This window comes from Alligator sinensis, unplaced genomic scaffold (assembly GCF_000455745.1).
Source record: "Alligator sinensis unplaced genomic scaffold, ASM45574v1 scaffold308_1, whole genome shotgun sequence".
NCBI lineage: Eukaryota > Metazoa > Chordata > Crocodylia > Alligatoridae > Alligator > Alligator sinensis.
This window is the reverse complement of record NW_005842041.1, coordinates 2,690,105-2,713,506: the sequence shown is the minus strand read 5'-3', so window position 1 is coordinate 2,713,506 and position 23,402 is coordinate 2,690,105. Positions and strand designations below refer to the sequence as shown.

Genomic DNA, 23,402 nt, shown 5'->3' with positions numbered 1-23,402 from the left:
GGTTGCTGGGACTGTAGGGCTTCCAGCTAGGCAATTAACCAGATCTCTGCTGGAAACCCAAGTTGGGAACCTGCCGAGCGGAGAGGCCTGCCACCAAGCCTCCGGCGCGGGGATGCCCCCCACCCTGGGAGCACCAGCGCGGGGCAAGGCTTGGCCCAAGCCAGGCCACTCCGGAGCCTGTCAGCCCTCCTGGGGCTTGCTCCATGCGCTGCTGCTGCTTCCCCCCCACTCCCTCCTGCCTCTCGCATCGCCCTTTTAACTCGCAGCCCCGAGGATCCCGGAGTAGCACGAGGCGCTGGGAGGGAACATGAGGATTGGCCGGGCTCCTGGTTTCTAGACACATCTCTCATGCAAAAAAAAAAAAAAAAAAAAAAAAGGCTCTTCTGACTGGAAGGGGGAGAAGGTAAACAGAGTTGAATCACCCTCCCCGCTGACCAATTTGGGGGTGGGGGGGTTGCAACCTTACGTGATGGGCTTCTGCGAAATTGCTGCTGAGCAAGAGGATGCCGGAGCAGTGAGCAGCGGCGGGCGAGGGGAGCGCACCCGGCAGCGGGCACAAGGGGGGAAAAGTGTCTCTGCGCCCTGGAGCTTTGTCTGATCCGCCGGCGCCGCGGGTGACAGTGCCGGGAGCCTCCCGCCGCGCCGCGCCGCGGGTGATTGCCGGGGGGGCGGGGGGAGCCACGACACCTTCGGGGCGCTCTGGTTGTGGTCATTGCAAACGGATGACTTGAGAGCGCCACTCCACCCGGGAGAGCCTGCCGATAACCCTTCGCTGTACTTGTTACCGGGGCTGAAGTGCAAGCTGGAGTTCCTGGGGATCCCCGGCAGAGAGGGGGGCCCCCCCAGTGTAGTACTACGTTGTGGAGGCTGCCTGTGGAAGTCATGGATTGTTACATAAAGCTCCGTGGCTGAGGTCGGCTCCCTGCTCGGATCCTCCCCCACCCCCCGGCTCCTGCCTCTGCAGCCCCAAGGCAGCAGTCTGCTGATTTAAGAAAAGGAAAAAGAAAGAAAAAAAAAACCCACAGGGGGAAAGACACAGAAGTTTGCCTTCCCGGATTCTGCTTCTCCTCTTGGGTATTTCCTCGTCTACACCATGTCCGCAGTTGCCTACATGGACTTCGTGGCTGCCCAGTGCCTGGTTTCCATTTCCAACCGCTCTGCGGGGCAGGAGCACGAGCCTCAGGATGCAGAGCTGCTGAAAATGCCTAACGAAGAAGTGACCAAGGAACTGAATGACCCCAGAGATGCCTGGAAGGATTATTGTACGTTGGTCACGATTGCTAAAAGCTTGTTGGACCTGAACAAATACAGACCCCTCCCAACCCCTTCCGTCTGCAGTGACAGTGTAGAAAGTCCAGATGAGGATGTGGGATCAGACAGCGACGTGACCACTGAATCTGGGTCGAGCCCTTCCCACAGCCCAGTGGAAAGACAGGAGTCTGGCAGCGTGCCCACCTCTCTCCTCCACAGTGGAGTGCCTGCAAAGGGGAAACTAGCCACTGAAAAAAGACACAAATGTCCCTACAGTGGATGTGGCAAAGTCTATGGAAAATCCTCCCATCTTAAAGCCCATTACAGAGTGCATACAGGTTAGCTGTGGTCTCTCCTTACAGAGGGGGGCTGTTGGGGTTAACTCAGTGTGACAAGCCAGCACTGACAATGAAACCGTGATTTTTGTGTCATGCAGGTTGCCACTTCCCTGAAATGTTGCAAGGAATAGAGAAAAGCATTTTCAGGAAGTCGATTGTCCTGGTTTGCCCCCTTACTGATTATTTTGTACATGCTAACCTTTTCACCTCCCATCCTCCATGTTTGTGGCTTATTCTTTCTTGTTGTTAGCTACCAGTGCGGTGGCTTTCTGGCTACATCAGGATCTCAAAGTAGCATGTTACTGAAATGATACAGTATATTTTGGATAGAGAGCACTGGGTGTTTTCTTGTCCGTGTGTCAATTAGATTCCCCACCACCCCCCTCCTCCCCTCACCACCACCATCACCCTTCCCTGCCTCTGTAAAACTGGAAAGATCAGTCCAGTAGAGGAGCTGTTCAGTTCAAATGATGCTATATTTTTTTCTAGGAGACTGGAAAGGATTGACCAAAAACTGCATGAAAGCTGCACGTACAACAGGGTTTCATAGGGACTGCATATTAGCCTTCGTTTAGCCTTTTGCTTGCTACCTTCTCTGCTTGCCAAGATGGCTATACATTTGGCCAAGAGTCTCCAGAGGGGTTTTAAATAATACTGCTTAGTACAGCGTAGTATTTTGACAATACAGTAGATGATGCAATGGTTATATGATTAGCTACCAAGACAGAAATTTCAGACCTGCTGCATTTGATTCATCCAGTGTGTTAGGACTTGTCCTCGTGAGCTTTGCTGTGAGATGAAGGGCGTGGTCAGTTTTGGAGGTCGTGGATTGATGACGAATTTTACGAATTTTCACAAAGAAACCCGTATACTTAACTCCTACATGAATCGGAATATAAGAGGTATGAAAAATAGACAAAGGCGGCAAAGGTAGCTTTAGAGCAAATCCCACTTTTAAAAATGTAACCATCTTTGACAAGTCAAAGCTACTTTTATTTACCATTATCGCATGAACAAAAGTTGTTGGTGGTTAATATTCTAATGCACTCGTCTATCCTATTTATGAGCCTCTGACAACCAGATTTTCTGATGAAAGGCTGCAGCAAACTGAGTCCTAGGTTACATGAAAGCCACCTTCATGGTAACCAATCTTATTACAACAGTGGCTCTAGGGGAGGAGGGGTGAGCATATTTTTTGAGGACAGGTGTTTTTAAGGAAACACCATTTTCACCAATATTAAGCATGAGAAGAATAAAAGACCAAATTCTTTGCTGTAACTAGGCACCACTTTCATTGACATTAGTGGAATTTTGGTCTGCTGCCACTAGCAGAGATTTTAGCCCATTTTTAAAATAAAAGAAGGCTGCAATACAGTCACGTCTAAAAGGAAAGCTTTTGTTAAAGATTATGTAATGACTAGTGCTCAACCCATTTTTATTTTTCAAAGCTATGTGCACTCCATCTGGCTTACTGTTGGTATTTTATAACACCTGTTGAATAATCATTTTGGTCTGTTACCTCAGGTGTACTGTACATTTAACTCCTACATGAATCAGAATATATGAGGTATGAAAAAGGAAGGTATGAAAAGGTAGTCAAGGAAGACATACTGGTAATGGGATACAGAAACATTCATTTTTGCTTCCATGTTTTGTACGCAGCATATAGGTTGATAGTGACCAAAAGTAAATTACCAGTATTTTGGGTCAAATGTGGCCCATGTAAAATGAATGTGTGGTTTCAGTTCAGCGCCTAGTGAATATGGGTGCTCACATTTCTCTCCCCTTTTCACATAATGACAAACTGAGGCTAATGTTGTCTTCATTCAGACTGACTGCTCTTTGGTAAAATAATTCTGAGGACACATGACTTAGAAACCTAAGTCCCAGGGATGTTTGATAGGGCATACATGCTAAGCTACTTGATCACATGACAATTTTGCTATTAACCTAACGTTTGACCCCAAATGAGGGCTGTTAAGTCTAAAGGATGGCATGGCATCCCCTTGGGATGGCAACAGGGGAATTCTGCACTGTGCAGCTATCCTTATTACCTCATTATAGTTGTTACCACCAATGCTGTCGGGGGCAGGGGGTCCCACAACAAACCATTTGTAACACTGGATGTCTTAATACCATAAAGTAGCTCACATGGTTCTGAGGATGTAGTAGCATGGCAAAATGTTAACCTAGCCACAAAAAGTAACTGCTACAGTCATTCAGATTTCCCCGGCCCTGCTTAAAAATGATAAGCATGGCAACTGTAGACCTTCTTTAATGTGTTCTAGTGCATTAAACTGTAATAGGGATCACAATACTGGGGTATGAAGCTGCTTAAAAGATGCTGGGAATTAAGGTGTCATGTTTGAATGTAGAAAAAAAAAAGAAAATGAGAAAAAAAGCAAACCCTTCGCAGCACTTTATTTATTTAATTCCAAATCTTGGCATCCTTTTGATAGATGATTTTGTACTTTGCTGAACTTTTATACTGGTTGTAGAGGAGGAAAGGGAGGAAAACATACCTCAAAGTACTGTTATAATATATATGTAATAAAAGCAGCCTTCCTAAGACAGGAAATAGTTAAATATGAATCTCTCAGTTAAAGCGTCATTGAATGGGCTTGCCCATTGGTCAAGCAGTTCTGTTTGTATCACATGGAGAGAGAACTGGCTTTGATTACCAGTCCTCCACTCTCCATGCTGGCAGGGCTCTTGACACAGCATGCTTAGCTCAGAAGGGGGCGGGGTGGATTCGGAGGACTGTTCTATGTCATTCAGTAGCAACTGCTGAGATTAGTTGAGGTACGTCAATGACTGCCTATGCGAGCAAGGTAAGAATAACTGGCATTCTCTAACTTCTTAGGTTGGTGGTCAAGCCATCTAGCTGAACTTCCAATTGTCTTCCAAGTAAAAGTACTTTGCTGATTGAATATAGTAGTCTTGATTTATAAAATAGTGCATGCAATTTGTGGGAGGAGATTCATAGATTTGCCGACTTCTACACCATGCAAATTATATCAAGACAGACAAGCTGAGAAAGAGAAATCTATGTATGGAAGGACATTCACTGTACTACCACACACTTCGAATTGTTTTTAAACATTTTCAGCCTTTGTGGAAGACTGGAGCAGTAAGACGATATTTCAACTCTGAAGATCATTTGGAAGACAGAGTAGCTAAATGTAACAGCAGCCTTGAAAAACTCTGGTATGCAAAATACAAGGGAAGTTACTTAGTATCATTTCCAGTTAGTTCCCAAATTTCAACTATTCATCCTACTCTAAATTAAAAGTTGGATGGACTAGCGCTCTGGGTATTGGCATGCAAACTAGCATGTTGTACATTCCACATCCCTGCCTACAAGCAGTATTAACAGCTTTTAAAGAAGGTTGAGTAGGCACTCATGTGAGGACATGGCCTTAATCCCTATTGTAGGTCTAAGTCAAAATGTTGATACAAGTGTACTGTTGTTCTAAGTAGGGGTTGGCAACCCACAACCCATGGGCCAGATTTAGCCTTTAGGTCCATTGGATCTGGCCTGTGGATGTGGAGCTTCAGCAATATTCAACAGCAGGGGTACTTTGTTGTGCAGCAGAAGGGGTGCTGGGTCTCCCATGTCGCCACAGGGGCAGGCACCAGCAGCAACTGGTTCCTAATGCCTGCCTCTGACTCAGGTTGGGTCATTCCGGCCTGCAGCTAGAAAAGGTTGCCTGCCTCTATTCTAAGTGATTAAATACCAACACAAAAATCCAGGTATATTGATGAGTGATAAGCTGTATATTGAAAAGTTGAGTTTATCAAGAAAACACTTAATTTTTTTAAAAAGAGCAATTCCACAAGTACACTGGAGTGTTTTATTAGATATACTAAAGTTATGCATGACTAGACATTGTAGAGCAGGGGTAGGCAAACTTTTCCTGCTATATATATTTCTCTCTTATCTCTATACATCCAGAAACTCTTAAAATCAACCTGGCATTTCTTAATCTGAACTTGTTTTCCAGGCCATCATTTGATTTGTTGCTGCTTAACAGTTTTCAGTTTAAGTAGATGCATGTCCACTAGTTGTTACTCCCTGCCATTTAATTTTTAATATTTGCCCCAGTATATCAATCAAAAATGATTTCATAATTTTTTTCTCAAGCCCATTTTCTGCCATTTTATTAACAGCATCTTTTGTACAAGCATGCTAAGCAAGGCCAAGGAATTGGACATGCATTGCAATGGAGTGAAGCTAAAAACAGTGACATCTTTTAGCAGTCAAAGGAACTAAGTTACAAGAACAAAGGATGAAGGGAGAATTAGAGCTTTTAGTCCCTATAAGCACTAGTTCAAAACTGACCTCAGTTGAAGAGACCAGAGAGAACCCTCCTGATGACCATATGGTTGCCTATATGTTGTGCATTTGATTTGTTCATGCTAATTTCCAAAAGACCAGGTTCTACATCCATCATGTTTGAATGTAGGGGTGGTGATCTCAACAGAGAGGCGGTGCTAGGGGCAAACAGTTATGGAACTTCATCATGCACTTATTACGTAGGCACACATGCCTTACTTAGGCACAATGCGCCCAGGCCCATTGCCACAAGTGTGACTTGGTGAAAAGTAGAATTTGCAGGGTCAGGCTCATGGAGACCAAACTACCTTCTTACCCAAAGCTACTTCCATTACCTGGCAGAAGCACAGGGACTAGGCTACATGGGGAAAGCTCATACTGTTTGTATGGTAGGACTTTAATACTAAATGGAGTCTCATTCTCTATGACTGGAAGCTTGTAGCATTTTTAAATTTAAACCTCTTTTTAAATGGTAAAAATATTTGAAGAAAACAACAACCTGACATTAAAACACAGCTACCATCTTGCCTAACAAATCCTGTTCAAATATCAGCCTGAAACTTATTGCCAGGTTCCTTGAAACATAGGACTTTTCATTCCATCCAGGAAGAGCACACACCAACTGCTGAAGCTTCCTTAGCCTGACGAAGGGTTTTTGAACCCGAAAGCTTGCTTAATAACTATTCTCCAGCCATTTGGGTTGGTCTAATAAAAGATATCAAATTCACCCAAGGAAACTTGTCTGCCTATATCCTTACACCAACACGGCTACAACCTAAACCCCTGCAACAAGGAAAGCAAATGCATTTAACAAAAATATTTATTTAGTCAAACAAACCAATTTTCCCTGAAAAATATTTCAGTGGAAAATTCTGAGCTAGCAATTATACTGGTGTTTGACTGAATTTGCACATAGATACATTAAGTATAAAGTACTCTCAGTTCCTAGTCTGACCTTGAGACAGGTCTTTAAAAAAGACAGCTGGTTTGAAAACAGAAGCTGAGGGACCATACTTCAGAAATATGAAAAAGAAGAAGAAAAAGAAAAATATGTTTTCATCAGACAAATCAGTAGAAAACAATTGCTTTTTAGTTGAAAACCTAAATACCAACATTATTTTTGTTTTTTGTTTGTTTTAGAAGGAAAGTAAAAATTTCTCTGGAAAGCAAAACCCGTGTTTTCTGTTAAAAACTGGTCTTAATGGGAAAATTTTGAACAGCCCTGTATAAATTTAAATAGTATTATGTTCTCATTTCACTCCATTAGTTGTGGTCAGATGATGAAACAGAAATATTCATGTCTCAAACTGGTTATCTTTAGCCTTATATTCAATTAACAATTCTGGAGGTATTTATTTAGGAAGGACTTGAAGCAGAGATTGTACCTGCATTGTTAAAAAAAAAAAAGAGAGAGAGAATGGAGAAAAAGAGACTATTGTTCATTCCTTAATACATATTTGGTGTGGATACGTTTTGGACTAGGTCATGTTTAGGGATCAGATGTAAGGCTTGTCAATAAATGCTGGAACACCTAAACTGGTAGAAAATAGTATTTTTTATACTTATTGGAGGCTTGCTGTCCCTTAACAGATGGATTAATTGCTGTTAATTCAGTTTTAAATGACTGCTGAGATCATGGTACTTCTTAAGTAAAAAATAAGTAGTTTATGCACTTAATATCCTCTACAGTTGATCTACTCAAGGCATTTGTCTGAGAATTTGGCCCTGGAATCTGTAGATGTTTATACATGTGCTCCGGGAGGCAAGGGGCAGGCGTTTTAATTAGAGTGGCTCCAAGAGCCGCTCTAATTAAAGCACCCAGAGGGTCACATGTATCAGCAGCCCGACTCTAAAAAATGGTTGTGGGGGTACTTTAGCTATAGGACTTTTCATTCCATCCAGGAAGAGCACACACCAACTGCTGAAGCTTCCTTAGCCTGACGAAGGGTTTTTGAACCCGAAAGCTTGCTTAATAACTATTCTCCAGCCATTTGGGTTGGTCTAATAAAAGATATCAAATTCACCCAAGGAACCTTGTCTGCCCTTGAAACATATGATGCACTTGTTAAAATGATTTTTTCCCCCCCTAGAAATGGCTTGTGTCTTAAATTTTGGTGAAAGGCATTATATGCACCATAAATATGTCTTTGTCTGATAAGTTTTCTTTTTCTTACAATTGAGTGTCATACAAGGTGAGACATCTTAAATTTAAAGGCATCTTATATTCAAAAGGAATATGGTACTTACTTTTATTGAAGTCTTAGTTTTTGAACCAGGACACTAATCAAAGGCAAGATTTTATTTTTTATGAATTATTGCCAGTACAGCCTATGGTGTGCTGGGCACTTTGTTTAAAAAAAAAATTAAACATGGGCCTACCCAAAGCAGCCTACAGTCTAACAACTGTAGAGAGTCCAGACTGAGACAGAGAGTCCAGAGAAGAGCCACGTGCATGATCAGAGGTTAGGGAAGCAGACCCTACGATGACAGGCTGAGAGCCCTGGGGCTCTTTAGCCTGGAAAAGCGCAGGCTCAGGGGTGATCTGATGGTCACCTATAAGTTTATCAGGGGTGACCACCAGTATCTGGGGGAACGTTTGTTCACCAGAGCGCCCCAAGGGATGACGACTAGGTCGAATGGTCATAAACTACTACAAGACCGTTTCAGGCTGGACATAAGGAAGAATTTCTTTACTGTCCGAGCCCCCAAGGTCCGGAACAGCCTGCCACCAGAGGTGGTTCAAGCGCCTACATTGAACACCTTCAAGAGCAAACTGGATGCTTATCTTGCTGGGATCCTATGACCCCAGCTGACTTCCTGCCCTTTGGGCAGGGGGCTGGACTCCATGATCTTCTGAGGTCCCTTCCAGCCCTAATGTCTATGAATCTATGAATCTATAAACTCTGTCTTAAGGTAAGGGAAGGATATAACAAACTATTTTCTTAATAGATACATGGATGCATGTATTATGTTTACTTGAATACAACACGAGGTTCCCTCTCCCTCCCCCCCGCAAAAAGAGCATTGAGAAATAAAAACTTTGCCTTCAATTTGAGTACTGGTCTGCAGCAAGTGGTGACTCAGCTCAGGTTTTGGTCCAGGCTTGGGGCTGAATCCAGAGCTGAGCCACCACCTGCCTCGAGTTCGCAACTGGGAGAAACACGGGATATTGCAGACTGGTGGTGAGGGAACAGGGGTGACCTGTATGACTCAGGGGGGAGTATGGGGGATACTGTACAGCCTGCCTCAGGTAAATACAGTATATATTATGAAAATAGGACATGTAATTTACACTCAGACTTCTCTAAAACAACAAGCTGTACTGTATTTATTCAAAACCAAAACAAGGTCTTTTTCCTCCATTCAACATGGAAGAAAAAAGCCCCTTGTCTTGGATTTGAGGGTGAGGCACTGAGAGGCAGAATGCTGCTGGGGCTCCAGCCTCAACCCAGGCTTAGAGTCAAAGCCACAACATAGAAAATTATAACAAGTTGTATCAATTTTATATGTATAGAATGTAATTATTTGGGGGCAGTCATCTTAAATTTGAAGTCATCTTGGATTCAGGTAAATATGGGTTGCTTTTTTTTATTTTTTTTTTTAAAAGTGTAAAAATTTATAGAGACTTGATGGAAAAAAGTACCTAAGCAAGGCAGACCAGAAGATTCAAGGTGAAGCAAATAAGAAGGCACAGAGAAAGGAATGAAGGATAACATGAGGATAACTAGTCTAGTGGTATAAGAAGAAGGGATGAAGACGGAAAATATCAGACAAGTAGCAGGTAAACTAAATAACTTAAATTTGGTATGGAAGATGACAGAAAGCCAGTAGTGGGGAGTATGGTATCATTCAAACAGCTTTAATTTATCCTTTCACTCCTACCTCCTGTGAGTAATGGATATACTGGAACTCTGATTCTAACGAGTAACTATGCTATATCATGTTGTGCTGTGGTTTGGGGAACAATTGGTATATTTCTTCCTAACCTGCCTTTGTCAGTTTGTCTCTTTCACTCCTAATCATTAGGATCACCGTGGATACATACATTTACATTCAGTAAACTACATTGCTGTACTGCACCATACTTGCATTCATACACTGGCAGAGCTGCCAAACTTATATAAATACCTGAGACAGGAAAATATAGACAGAGTCAGAGATTGTCTTCATATACATTGGATGAATAATCTACTAATGAATTAACAGGAAAATAATGCGTACACAGAATATAGAGGCAACAAGTACCAAGTATGGTACTTACATGTGTTGTAGCTTTGGCCAGGGATCTATTTGAGCAGTTTGGCAGCTAACCACCATTTAATATTCCTAACATACACTATGCATCTAAAATACATCAATGGGTACATAGAGGAACACACCACAATATGAACTACACATTGCTTCAAAAGCAGAGCTAGCTGCATTTTTGTTTACATGACTCTATTAGGTTAGAAAACCTGTCTTTAAGTTTGGTACATAGGCCAAGTCAGTTCTCTCTCCCCCAAAGAGAAAAACCTCCCCTGTCACATCATATCTCATAGCACAGGGGTTAGGTCAGTCAACTTGGAGGTAGGAAACCTGTTTTTCGAGTTTTGCAGGATCAGAAGAAGGCACTTGAACCCAAGTATCTCAGGCTGCAGGAGAGCGTATTAACCATTACGCCATTCTGGACAAGTGTCTCATTCTGCTGAAACTGTTCTACTTTGTAGAAATAATTATTTATTAATAGGAGTAAGAACACAGACCTAACTCTCCTCCATCCTCAGTGAGCATCTGAACCATCAGGCTGTACAGTCAATCTCTCTCTGGTTCAATGAATATTTAATTATTTGTATGAAGTGGAACAACGTCAACTGGACAGTGAAAAAAAACTTACCCCAGAATTCTTAAAGGCTGGAGGCTAGGGCATTTGTCTTCTATACGAGTGGCAGGTCCCTGCTCCGAATCAGGAAAAGAGATCTGGAAAGGTTTCTCAGATCTCTCAGCAGTTCACCAGGGGGCTATTGACTATAAAACTTGATACACCTCTCCAAAAATAGATGTTTTGTATTGTGTGGAGGTCCAATCCAGTAAGGAAGACTATCAGTTAAGGCTGTTGGGCAAGAAAGATAAGGTCTTAGAACGAAGTCTGTAACTAAGTCTCTAACTGGAATGTAGGTATGTTCTTGGGCTCTATGCAGCTTAACAATGTCAGGACTTAACTGGTTTTGTATCTTAGGCACCTGAAGGTTAGGCAGAAGCTGAACTGAGGTGTTGACAATCTTAGGAATGCCTAAATAATGGACATGGGTGCCAGACTTCCATTTTAGGCATATAAATCCGTTTGTGGCACTCCAACTATTGGTGTAATAATCCCATTTGTGTAAATGATTTGCTCACTGATGTTCTACAGATCAACCCTTGCTGCTTAGATGCTCTGGCTTAATTCCCATCCTTTGCTAGCCCAGGTTCAAGTTTTCCAAAAGCCCCTTACCTACCAAAATAGCACCACCCTCACCTTAAATTTTACTGTGTACTATTTTTTGCCAGTGTCTGGAGGTTTGAGATCACTGCATGGATTTTAACAAGACAATTTACAACATACCTCAGAAGGAAAAGAACTATTTTGCAGGCATCCTGTCAGCTACCCAGAGGTAAATGTCTAGATGCCTGCGAGAGTTCAGCTGCAACTGAAAGTTAACTCTGAACACCTTGGATTCTGATTCGAGGTCCACATGCAGTGACCAGGAGAAAATTTATTTGGGGTGGGAAAACAGCAGTGGGAGAAGAGGCCAATGGGCATGTGTATGAAAGCATACAATAACAGCAGTCATTAAGGGTAAAGAGGAAAACCAGCCCTATTTCTTTTCCTGCAATGAACTGGACCATATCTTGGCACTCATCCATCTACAGAGCCTGAGGTATTTTGGAGGCACAGACAGCACCAGGCTGAATACTGGATCAAGAAAGGAGGAAATGTTCATCATGGTCCAGTCCAAGGCAAGGGATGTGGGCCAGGACCAGCAGGGTCCTCAAGACCTTACCAGGATCTCATGACCTCTTGGACAAAGGCAGCTCCAGCTCCGGTAGCCAGACAGATTCAAGTGGGCTGGGAGACCAAGGGGTACATAAGGTATGTTGTTTTTTATTATGTGTACCAGTCGGGTTGATTTGGCATGATATGACCACGGGAAGATGTGTCTGGTGCTTTACAAATACTGCTTCATTCTTGTGGGTGCTTACAGTCTCAAAGAACAACAGAAGCCGCCCCCCCCTTGGTTCTGCACCACAGCATAATGGGAATCTTCCTGGGCCCACCTTCCCTTCCTCCCCCAGTTTAGATACCTCTGTTATGGAACAGATGGAGAGGTCAGGACATTAGTTCTCCATGTCTGGCTACAACAACAGGTGTCTCAAATAAGGACAGATGCCTCAGGCATGGGATGCACAGTATCTAACTTAGCCAGGTTGCACGGTCAGACTCAAAATGAAGGTTAACAAGAAAAGCATCAAATCTTGTTGACAAGTCAAATCTTGAAACATACTAAATGTCAGAGCAGGAAAATATTAATGAAATGAATTACATCATAGTCAGCCTGATTCCACCATGTATGTGACATTATCCATTGGCCCATTTGTCCAGCAAGAGCATCTAGCTAGGTATCCACTCATATAGTTGCAAATATACTTAATTCTATCATTCTCTTTAATGCATAAACACTACTTGAAAGCAAACTACTTTGAATTAACTAGTAGTAAGGCTGTTAAAACATCACCTTGTCCATCTCCAGTGCTACCAGCCAACAAATTTTACTGAGAGCTCTAGCAAAGATAATTTATCTTAACTTTTTCCTCTCTTCTCCAAGTGATCCCCAGAAGTCTTTTATAAAATTCAGCACTCACCTAGTCTTAGCAATTAAATTAAAAGATATTTTCCACATATCCCCAGAGAAGGTCACTATAGCTCTCCCATCCTAGAGCCTGCTTACTTATCTACTATGAGAATAACTCAAGTGCAAGATTAGTAGCTTTGCTCTCAACCTGTTGAAACCAGTGTTATCATTTTTTTCTCTTCTGGAATCCTTAGTCTAAAGATTCACTACCAGCTTTTTGTCTGGACTGAGTAATCTCTTTTGAGCCAACTGAGATTCAGCTCCTAAATCTTCCCTCTGCCTCCCTCCCTCCCTCAACCCTAAATAATTGATTTTAAATTGGGGAAAAAAGTATTGGTTTATGCTCTTACCATCTTGAATATTAGTAGTACATACCATCTCTTTCCAGTGAGACTCCGAAATGAGAAAGTGACTAGAAAGGAGTATTTTTTCATTGCATTCTTTGGAATACTGAGGATTATCTGTACCATTAATAAGTTTATTAACAACGTTCTTATTGTTCATTTCAGAAACTGCTGCAGCAGCAGGACTACCACATGGAAATGCTGGCACATCACGGAGCAGGAGAATAGCAACAGGAATCACAACTGGCTAAATACTTGATCATCTCATTGGAAGGAAATAGAAAATGACTAGCAGATGGGCATGCAAAGGCACTTTTATACAATTTTTAGATTCAAGGAAGAAAAAGCTGGTCATTTTGGGAAAGACAAGACTAATTTAGGCAGGAGAACAGAGAATCAATGATGGAATGTATATGGCATGATTACAAAATGAGACTGCTGAAGCAAGAGGACTTTTGATTCCAGAGAATAGATGCAAAGGCAAAGGCATATGCCACTTCCTATGATGCTCAGAACCACAACCAGCATGTACTAGACTGCCTCATGCCTGTTCCCTCTCTCCCCAGTACTTTCATGACATTCCTTGTTGCATCCCTGGCAGCAAACAGAACAAAGAACCAGTATTTTCTGGATGTGAACTTTATAACTTCAAACATACTTTCTGTGCAATTTGTTATTTTTCTCCTTCTTACTTATGTCAGCTGGCTTGTGTATGCTTTTAAATAAAGTTGATTTGCATCATTTATCTCATTTATCTATACTTTAATCTACACACAGTGCATCACCACTCCAGTACATCATGCTCTTGCTTACCCAGCTTTAAAAAAAAAATCAAACCAATAAGTAATTTAAGAAGTGCATCCTGCCACATGATGCAAACCCACCACTAAAAGACAATATTTAATAACAATAATTGTCAGCATTTAATTCTGCCTGCCTCAAGGAACAACATTATTTATCACCTCTTCTCTCTGTCTTGGACTAGATATCAGAACAAATCTAATAAATATCGCATAGACCAGGTGAAGGCAGGGCTAACACCCAATTCAGCTTCAGGTGGCACTGGCCATCTCCTTGCATAAACATATACTAATACCTGTCTCAACTTCCTCAGTCTGTGGGCTCTTAAACACCTACCTGTAGTTTCAGTAAATGCTGGACAAAATGCAACAGGCATTGTCCATCTTTGCTGATTGCACAATCACTGCATGTCAGCAGGTTCTTCCACCTCACTTTACAAAGCCTCCTAAATACACACACTACACACTACCACATTCTGCATCTGTCAAATCAGCCATTTCAAATCGCTCTCTCTCAAGGTTTGTGTTATCAGTTATAACCCCATAACCAGGGATAACAGTGAATTTGCAGGCTTACAAAAGAATCACTGAGGGCCTGGAGAAGAGTTTTGCCCCTGCCCATGCGCACGCACACTTTCTGCCTTCTTTTGAGCCGTGTATAGATGAAACAGGGCCCTAAATTGAAGCGGTGGGTTTTTAAAAACACTGCTTCAATTTAGGGCCCTTTAAACCCCCATGTCGTGCACACACCCGAACTACCTGGCCTCTCCGGCAGCAGGGAGGGGAAGGTGAGCTGCCAGCGGGCTGAGCGGTCCCTGGGCTGTGGGGGGAGGGGGGCTTGGTGCTTCCCTCTATGGCAGCGGCAGGCCTCCCCAGGTGGCACCCACCCACAGGCACCTGGCTCAGGTGGTCCTGGGAGGCACCACAACCACAGAGGGAAGCAGCAGGCCCCCGCTCAGCTCAGGCAGGCAGGCAGGCTCCAGAGCAGGGGGGAAATTATAAATAAAGATCAGGCTTGCCGCTTCTTTTTTCTTCTTTCTTGGGCAGAGTCTGCCTTCCCAGGCTGCCTGCATGGGCTTCCTGCGCAGCCCCTGACCTGCACAGAGCCTGGTGCTTTGCTCCGCGGCTGTAGGGGCAGCAAACAAACTCCTTGGAGGAGTTTTAGTTTCCTGCACCCAAAGTCATTTAAGGCACATTATGCTGCCAAATTTGCTACAGCGGCTGGAATCACAGTGCAATACACTGCCGACGCATGCAACCACTGACACCATTAAAGTGGTGCAAAAACATTTAACCCACTTTAAAGTGTTGTGCACACATGCCCCTCATTTTGTCTACATGCGGCCTTGAAAAGCTGAGTTTGACTATTTCCTTGTATTAGGCACTATGCCTGGCTAACTTATGTACACATTTAGAAAGCATCTTTGACAATCCATTAAGGCTTACATCACCAAGGAGTGAAACTTTTCTGTCAGTGTATTCCTAGACTGGGGAGAGGGGTCAGGGTAGATAAAATACAGCTAGGTTCCATCAATAGTGCTTCATACTTCAGGACACACAAAACTGTTCATATCCTGTACTGATGTCTGGCAAATCTGCCACCTTAACCACATGCCCCACCAACACTCTGCATTGCCTTACTTTCACCACACCAAAAGCTACACCAGCATCAAGTTTCTAGCCAGCAGAGGAACAGAGCAGATGAACAGTAGCTCTAATCTGTGACGACTACAGAGTTGGATTAGTTTCCACAGAGGCAAAGAAAATCCCCTTTTTATATTCAAAAACTCTGCAGTAACTGCTCCTTATCCTGAGCCTTGAGAACAGCTTGATTCCTTCAGTCTGTGACCCTGACCCCAAAACAGTACTTTTCTGAGCAACATTTTTATTGAAGTAGTACAGGAAATGGTTACGCAAGAGGAAAGTGGTGAGTCCCAAATCTTACCAATGGTCTTATTTCTCTGGCTTGCTGCTATTTCAGGGATACCATCAACTTGCCTCTTCTGGGCTGCTTGAGACCCTTAGTGATTACTTTTCAGGCGTTCCAGTAGAAAATGTTCTGCCTGAGCCAAGAATGAGCTTGGACAATTCCTCCTTATTTCCATTTTAAGTTCATGCTTTAGTCATCACTGAGCTGCTTTGGGAGTGAAGGAATTTTGACCTGTTCTTCCACAATTCCCCCTGGGGGGTCCTAGGTAGCTTTTCCCACAAGCCACTGCTTCAAGAAGCTATGACAAACTGTGAGAAAGGTAGTAAAAAAAAGGCCATGCAAGTGAAATGCTCAGCTAAAGTGCTGTGTATGGATTCAGGGTAAAATTAAAGCCAAAAGAGGGTGTTAATATTACTACTTCACTATTTGCTCCTTATAGGGGAGCACACACAATAATTCTACTGGTCCAGTAAACAAATACAATTTTAATTAGCTTCTTCAAAGACAATAACTATTCAAAATGACTTTCAACCGTACCAAAGAACTTTGCAAAACTAAAGATCCAAAGATTGGACTTAGTGCAAAGGAATTTCTCCTTTCTCCTCTCCATTACTGTTCAAGGGCGACCTAGTATTTTTCTGCTACCGTCATCCTTCATGACCAAAGGCCAGTGGGTTTCCTAAGATAATTCTAAATCTCAATAAGGATAAGGAGATAACTCTGAAGCCATGTCATAGAAAGCAGAAGAGTCCTGCTTTTAACAATATTTGCAGAGTCTATTCATACCACATCCTTTTCATTTGGGGAGAAACATTCCCCCGGTAGTACATTCCCTTCTCAAGGCAAAAAATCCTCCTATCAAGATACACCACATAGCTAATTAGAATCTAAACCATCGTGAGATATACTGTAAGCAACAATACTTCACCCACCAGAGTAAGCTCTTAACTAAGGTCTAAGGCAGGGGCTGGCAATCCCCAGCATGTGTGCCAGAGCATGGCATGTGAAGGCATTTTGCTTGGCCCATGCGCCTCGGAGCAGACAGCTTGGGAAGAGGCCAGGGCTTTACTGCCACAACAAGGATCGGGCCCCTTGCAGTTTCTTCACTTTTTATCCCTGGCACACGAACATCTTACAAATCAAGGTTGTGGCTGTTTTTAGCACTCTGCCCACAAATGTTGCTGACCCCTGATCCAAGATCTTCAAGCTGCCATGTCCTGACTAAATCTCAGACTGCCTACATTCCACCATCTTTCTTCCTGACATTGCTCATGCTTTTGATACTACCCAATCATCCTCTCCCTCAACATCTTATTTGGGCCCTGGTATTATACTCCTCCTTTTCCTGCTTTTCTAAACATTCCTTACAAAACTCTAGTCTTACTCCTTCTCTCTCTACCACTTCCATGGGACTACTCCCCAACATTTTTATTGCAAGCTACTTTCTTTAGTAATTTACAAATGTGAGATAAGATTGTATGCTGTGCCAAATTCACAGCATCAAGAATTACTGCAGTTCTTGAATTTCTTCCCGATTGTTCCAAGATGAAAAAATGCATGGGAAGATTATTTTATATTTTGAGGTAGACTATAAATAGCTGTCAAAAATCTCCATTTATATTCCCATCAGAAAGAAAATTAAGGCCTCAGAATGTACTAGTACATAATGCTATGACTAGAAGTCTGCTTGCCAGTTTTCAATTACTACTCCCTCCAATGGACAGTCGGTGGTCCAGGCTCTGAAGTACTGGGTAGCGCAGAACATTTGTGACTTGTATTTTAGACCATTCACAGATTATGTTTAGGGATGCTGGGTACATAAGGACACTTACAACAACTATTGTTCATTCTTAAAACCTTCATTTTTAAGAGTGTTCAGCAATTCACTTTTGCTTAAGGTGACAGATTCTGCTCCTCATCCTAGGCAGCACACATCTGTATTGAGAGGTCTGTTGGTAAAGAAAAAGTAATTCTCTGCCTGGGGCATTTGTTTTCATTGACCCCCAATTAGCTGGTCAGAAAACTGAGAGTCTTTGTTTTTTCCTGTTAGATAATGGGTCCTTTGGAGGGTATGTTCTCACAGCTACGAATCACTTTCTTTAGTGAAATGGATGTCCTAGAAAACCATTCGTATACCATCCCCTCCCCATGTCCCCTTCCCCAAAAAGTATTGATGTTGTTAAAAAAATTATGCAGTTCAACATTTGAAAATACAAATTCACACAAACCAATTTGTCACATGAAAGATCAAAAGCTTACACCCTCATGGAAGCTGTCCAGATGAATAGTAAATATAAAAAGTGTCCTAATTGGCATCCCCCCACCCAGACCTTAATGATGACTTCAACAATATTAAGGCAGAATCACATCACAAACATATGGAATGCCAGGAATGCATGAGGCTGCAAGTTTTGTGAAGCTAGGCCACATATGGTTCATTGGTTTCAGGTGTAGGTGACAGTGAAACCTCATGAAGCACTAGAGTCTGTTATCAGCAGCACTGTGGGCATAGTTTCTCTTTTCAGGTGTCCTGATGCTGCCTTGACTGTTATTCAACAACATTTTATTATTTATCATACTCTAATATTGTTTGGTATTGTTCTGCTCAGGTTTTTTTTTAACCGAGTTTTTCACCCTTAACTTTTCTTCTCGTTCCCTTCCTGCAGGTGAACGCCCATTCCCTTGTACATGGCCTGATTGCCTTAAAAAGTTCTCTCGTTCAGATGAGCTGACTCGACACTACAGAACCCACACAGGCGAGAAACAGTTCAGATGCCCACTCTGCGAGAAGCGGTTCATGAGGAGCGATCACCTGACGAAGCATGCCCGTCGCCACACTGAGTTTCATCCAAGCATGATCAAGAGATCAAAAAGATCAGCTACCACCTCATTTTGAATAACGGACTACACTGGGGGGGGAGGGGAAACAACACTGGCAAAGACGTAACCGAACAGCACAAGTCTGCCACTGTACAGTTAATGTTCCCTACTTTCATTTTTAAAGCACATGTAGCTAACATTCAGAATAAATTTTTTGTCCCCCTGTGCTGGTAACAACAGTCTTAAAGGAGTGAATTGCTAAGTGAGGGTGGGGGCAGGGATGGGGGTCAGATAACTTTATTTTGTAATTTAAAGAATCAACACTGGTGTATATATGTCTGACTGGGTGGTTTGACCTGTGATACCACAGTAGTGACTCCAAGGTCTTTGTGATTGCTGTGTCAAACATGTTTTGTTGAACAATGTATGCTGCTTGTATTTAAAATTTGTTTAGTAAAACCACTTTCCAAGTCACTTAAATAATTCTCAACAAAACTCCATAGCACATTTTAGAAGTGGGTTTACTTCTATCTCAGAATGATCCATCATTTAAAGACTGTTAAGAAAAAAACATTACATCTGTTACTAATAATACCTGATTGATATACAAAAATTAGTTGAATTTATACTAAAGAAGACCATTAAGTAACTGGGTCTTTTTAATTTTTCTTTGTATGAACTATACTTTTGAATATTAGCTGCACTTTTTCCAATAAAAATGTCTATAACTTAAGCTGATACTTAAAGCAAAAAAAAAAACAAAACAAAAAAAACCAAAATGGAACACACAAAAATACTCAAGACTTTTTCTGACAATATGAGTATTTAGCTCGATTATTCATTTGCCAGGAAAAAAAATATAAGTCAGCCTAAATAACATGGCAGGGGAATGAGAGTAGAAACACACCTCTCGTAATTTCATTTGAGAATATATACCGTACTGTACTATATAAATGCCACTAACAGTGCTTTACTCTGCTGTGTTTTGTTTGAACGGATGCATAACAGCAGCTACCATCTTCAAAATGCTGCTTTTTTAACAGGTTTTTTTCTTCTTTTTCATACATTTGCCTTAAAGATTTATTCTCTTCATACATTTGCCTAACTCCTGTAAAATCCAATGGGAGACGTATGTGCTTATGGAGAGACTAGACCTTTCCGTAACAGCACTCTATGCTAATGGAAACAGCTAAAATAATTTTCAAGAGCACTTTACAGAGGCTCCTATATCTTCTCATAGCTGTTGTATAGAGCATAGGGGGAAAATATGAGATAACTGGAAGACATGTCATAATATTCATATGACATACACTTCACTGCTATGAACGTTGTATTATACCAGTGTGTCATACCTGACACTTAACTATAATGGCAATATTGCATTCATTTAAAGGCTGGTTTACTCTGTAAGAGTAGAAACAACTTAGAAGGAAAACAAAGTCATATGCATTATCTAAGAATTTCTTTGCTTATGTTAAAAGAATGAACTCTAAGGTGGTTATAATGGATTTTTCCCTCCCTATCTATTCAGATGGTGGAGTATTATGTTTACACACTTTTCTTTCAAGAAACATTCTTTTCATCTTTGTTTTTGACCCTTCTTCAAGCAGAGGAAGGGGAGGTGCAGCCCTATTTTAGGCACTCAGGGCCAAGTTCAACAATGGAGTAATCACACTGAAGTTAATGGTGCTTACACTGAGGATGAATTTGGGCCCTCTTGTAAACTTTTGTACATAAAAATCTTGTTAGTACACTTGCAATTATAGTATCTTCTTATTGTTTTACCTGATAAAAAGCTTGCTTCCTAGAAACAAACAAAAATCAACTCAGAGAATAGAGTATTTTCTTCTAAAATTGTATATGCTTTCAGCATTAGAAATCGGTTTGCAAATAGTGTTTTTACCTGTGTAGTTCATTATAAATTCCATCCATGTGAAGAGAACTGCTTTTAAGGCATTAGGGATATTGAGCAGTCTGTGGAATAAAAAGGGATGAGTTTTCTTCAGTGAAAACATCAGGAAACCAAGCACACTTTCTACCTCCGTTTCAGCTTTTGAAACATTTATTTTAAATACCAAACATTAATTTCTGGTGTCCAAAATAAGCTGTAAGGACATTTGTTCTTCCTAATAAAATAGATAGCCCAATGAGTTCTACTGACCTAGTATAAAAATATTTGTTCTGCTTACCAGTACTGTTAATGCTGCCTTGTTAAGTGAGGTCAGGACTACATGTAACCAAGTGACTCAATATTTTACACCCATCTTCAGCTTCTGTATTGAAAGTGTTAATACAAAGCCTAGAGTCAGTCCTGCAGACTAACTATACTGTTGCAGATTAACTATTTTGTGGGAAAAGTGCAGGATTTAAACAAATTAAAGGTCTGATCTTATGAAATGCTAAACACCCTTCCCTCCCATTTACTATATTGGGAGCTGCAGCTGATAAGAATCTTGTTTAAGATGAAAAAAACCCCAACAAAAATGACCTCTAAATTACCAGTAGAAACCTAAGTACAGATGTGGCTGTCCAAGGTTAGTCATGCAAACCTGAATATTTGGGGCAGAACATACATTTCTACCCCAAAACATTTGTTTCTCAAGTTCTATAAAAAGTAGTGTATTCTCCCATATATGATGATGGAAAGTATAAACTCGTGTCTATGTTACTTGCAATAAAATCAAGTTTATAAGAATTTCCAAACAGGAACAAACATTCGAATTTGTGTTAGTATATACCGTATCTTGGTATGGTCCAACGGGACATGGTTCATTAATCACTAACGAAAACATAAATAAAGATTTTTTTTTAGTAGAAATAAATATTTGATTTAATGTGTAAAGCAAACTACAGGATAGTCATTTGTATCCTAAAGTGAATTTTTGGAAGAGACGGTGGCAGGTGGTGGAAAAGAAAGAAAAATCAGGTTCTCTAATATATGTACTTGTCATACTATTGGAAATACTATAGACTGAAGTTAGGACAGCTCTTCTCAGTTACAAAAGCCCTTCACTATTGCATAGAGAAGCCATGGCTTTAAAAAGGTATAGCTATACAATATACTTCTTTTGTGAACAATTTTTCATGACTTGCATTACAGGTCTATTTTCAGTTTGCAGATGGACTTAGTCCAGTATGCACCAGACTGGACACACAGTTCAAAATGCTGTTTTACAGATTAATGATCTGTAACACTGTATAATACCAACCTTTACAACAGTTTAATCAGTTTTATTTTTGTACAGTATTCGTATCCTTTATAAGTTATTTTGCTGTCCTGTTTTGTAAATCACATGAAATTGTACAAACAAGTAGGTCTAGGTGTTTTTGTACATATGTATATAAATTGTCCAAATAAAAAAAATTAAAAATGAATCTTCTTGTTGAGAATGATTTAAGTCAAGAGTGTGACTGCAGAAAGCAATTTGAATGATTAAAAACAAATACTCTCATGACAATGTGTTGAGAAAAGGTCCGGATATTCTATTCTTCAAATACATGATTTCAGATTTTCAAAATTGACTTTGCTAATTAACCATATACAATTTACTGAAATTGTGTGTGTAGCCCAAGCCCTGGTCAGTCCTGAAAAATCATAGAATTATAGAAAATGAGGTTTGGAAGGGACTTCAGGAGGTCATTTAGTCCAACCTCCTGCTCAAAGCAGGACCATCTCCAACTAGATCATCCCAGGCAAGGCTTTGTCTAGCCGGGCCTTAAAAACCTCCAAGGATGGAGACTCCACAACGTCTCTTGGTAACCTGCTCCAGTGTTTTATTACCCTCCACGTGAGAGTTTTTTCTAATATCTAACCTGAACTTCCCTTGCTGCAACTTGAGACCATTGCTCCTTGTTCTGTCATCTGCCACCACTGAGAACAGTCCAACTCCATCATCTTTGGAACCACACTTCAGGTACTTGAATGCTGCAATTAAATCCCCCCTCACTCTTTTCTTCTGCAAACTAAATAAGACCAGTTCCTGCAGTCTCTCCTCATAAGCAGAGATCCTGGTTTTCCATGATAAAAAAAAAAAAAAAAAAAAAAAAAAATCACAATTTCTCTGATAAAAAATTGCAAATTCTCCGATAAAAATCCCCAAACCCATGGTTAAAATGAAATGCCACCCACAGCCCTACTGGTGTCCCTCACTCATCCCCCCACAGCTCCCCAGCCCTGCTTGTGCCCCTTGCCACCCAACCCACAGCCTGTGCCCCACAGCCCTGCTGGGGGGGCCCCTAACTGCCAGGGCGGGTGACCCAGGTCCGCAGTCCCCTGCCCCCAACAGAAGGCAGTGGCTGCTGCAGCAGGAGCATGAGCAGGCTCCTGCCTGCAGGTGGGACTGGCACCCAGCAGCAGTGTCACTCCCAGGGGGCAGAGGGAACCTGCACTTCCCAGATCTGTGGGGAGTGGGGGCAGTGCAGGTGCACATTGCAGGCTCATATTCCCCACCCTGCTGCCCTCCGGAGCACAGTGTATGCAACCCAGCATGGCAGCACACAGGGGACGCACACAAAAGCTGCCTGCCACTGCAAACTCCATGCTTCCCCGGCCATGCTTCCCCTGCATGCAGGGGCAGCAGTGAGGGGTGCAACCCTGCAACAGTGAGGGATACACCTAGGGTTTGCAGCCAGCTGGGCACTCTGGCCAGGGGGGTGGAGCCCAAGTGCCCAGTCGGCTACAAACCACCCCCCCACTTACTGGCCAGACTGG

General features: G+C 41.9%; 2 protein-coding genes across 8 annotated transcripts in view; one reads left to right on the top strand and one right to left on the bottom strand.

Moving 5' to 3' along the window:
• The first annotated feature begins 358 nt into the window (after positions 1-358).
• KLF9 (Kruppel like factor 9) lies at positions 359-22,390 on the top strand. 7 transcript variants are annotated; one of them, XR_003093815.1, is made up of 4 exons: positions 1,451-1,589; positions 2,350-4,420; positions 9,533-9,706; positions 11,455-11,958. XR_003093815.1 is itself a non-coding variant. In XM_014519465.2 (3 exons), exons 1-3 carry the CDS (start codon positions 1,094-1,096, stop codon positions 13,398-13,400), a joined length of 810 nt encoding a protein of 269 aa, XP_014374951.1. In that variant the 5' UTR covers positions 360-1,093; the 3' UTR covers positions 13,401-13,884. The 7 variants fall into 7 exon arrangements, 3 of the variants coding, with proteins under 3 accessions (XP_025058768.1, XP_014374951.1, XP_006022688.1); XM_014519465.2 differs by lacking the exons at positions 2,350-4,420; positions 9,533-9,706 and adding an exon at positions 13,307-13,884 and having other exon boundaries at positions 360-1,589; positions 11,818-12,037; XR_003093816.1 differs by lacking the exon at positions 9,533-9,706 and having other exon boundaries at positions 2,350-2,491.
• Positions 22,391-22,655: 265 nt separating this feature from the next.
• The window catches only part of SMC5 (structural maintenance of chromosomes 5), a 92,473-nt gene continuing 91,726 nt past the window's right edge, over positions 22,656-23,402 (bottom strand). Inside the window, exon 28 of the transcript XR_003093811.1 lies at positions 22,656-22,699. The gene's annotated coding sequence lies outside the window, so the exon portion shown is untranslated. The remainder of the gene's footprint in view (positions 22,700-23,402) is intronic.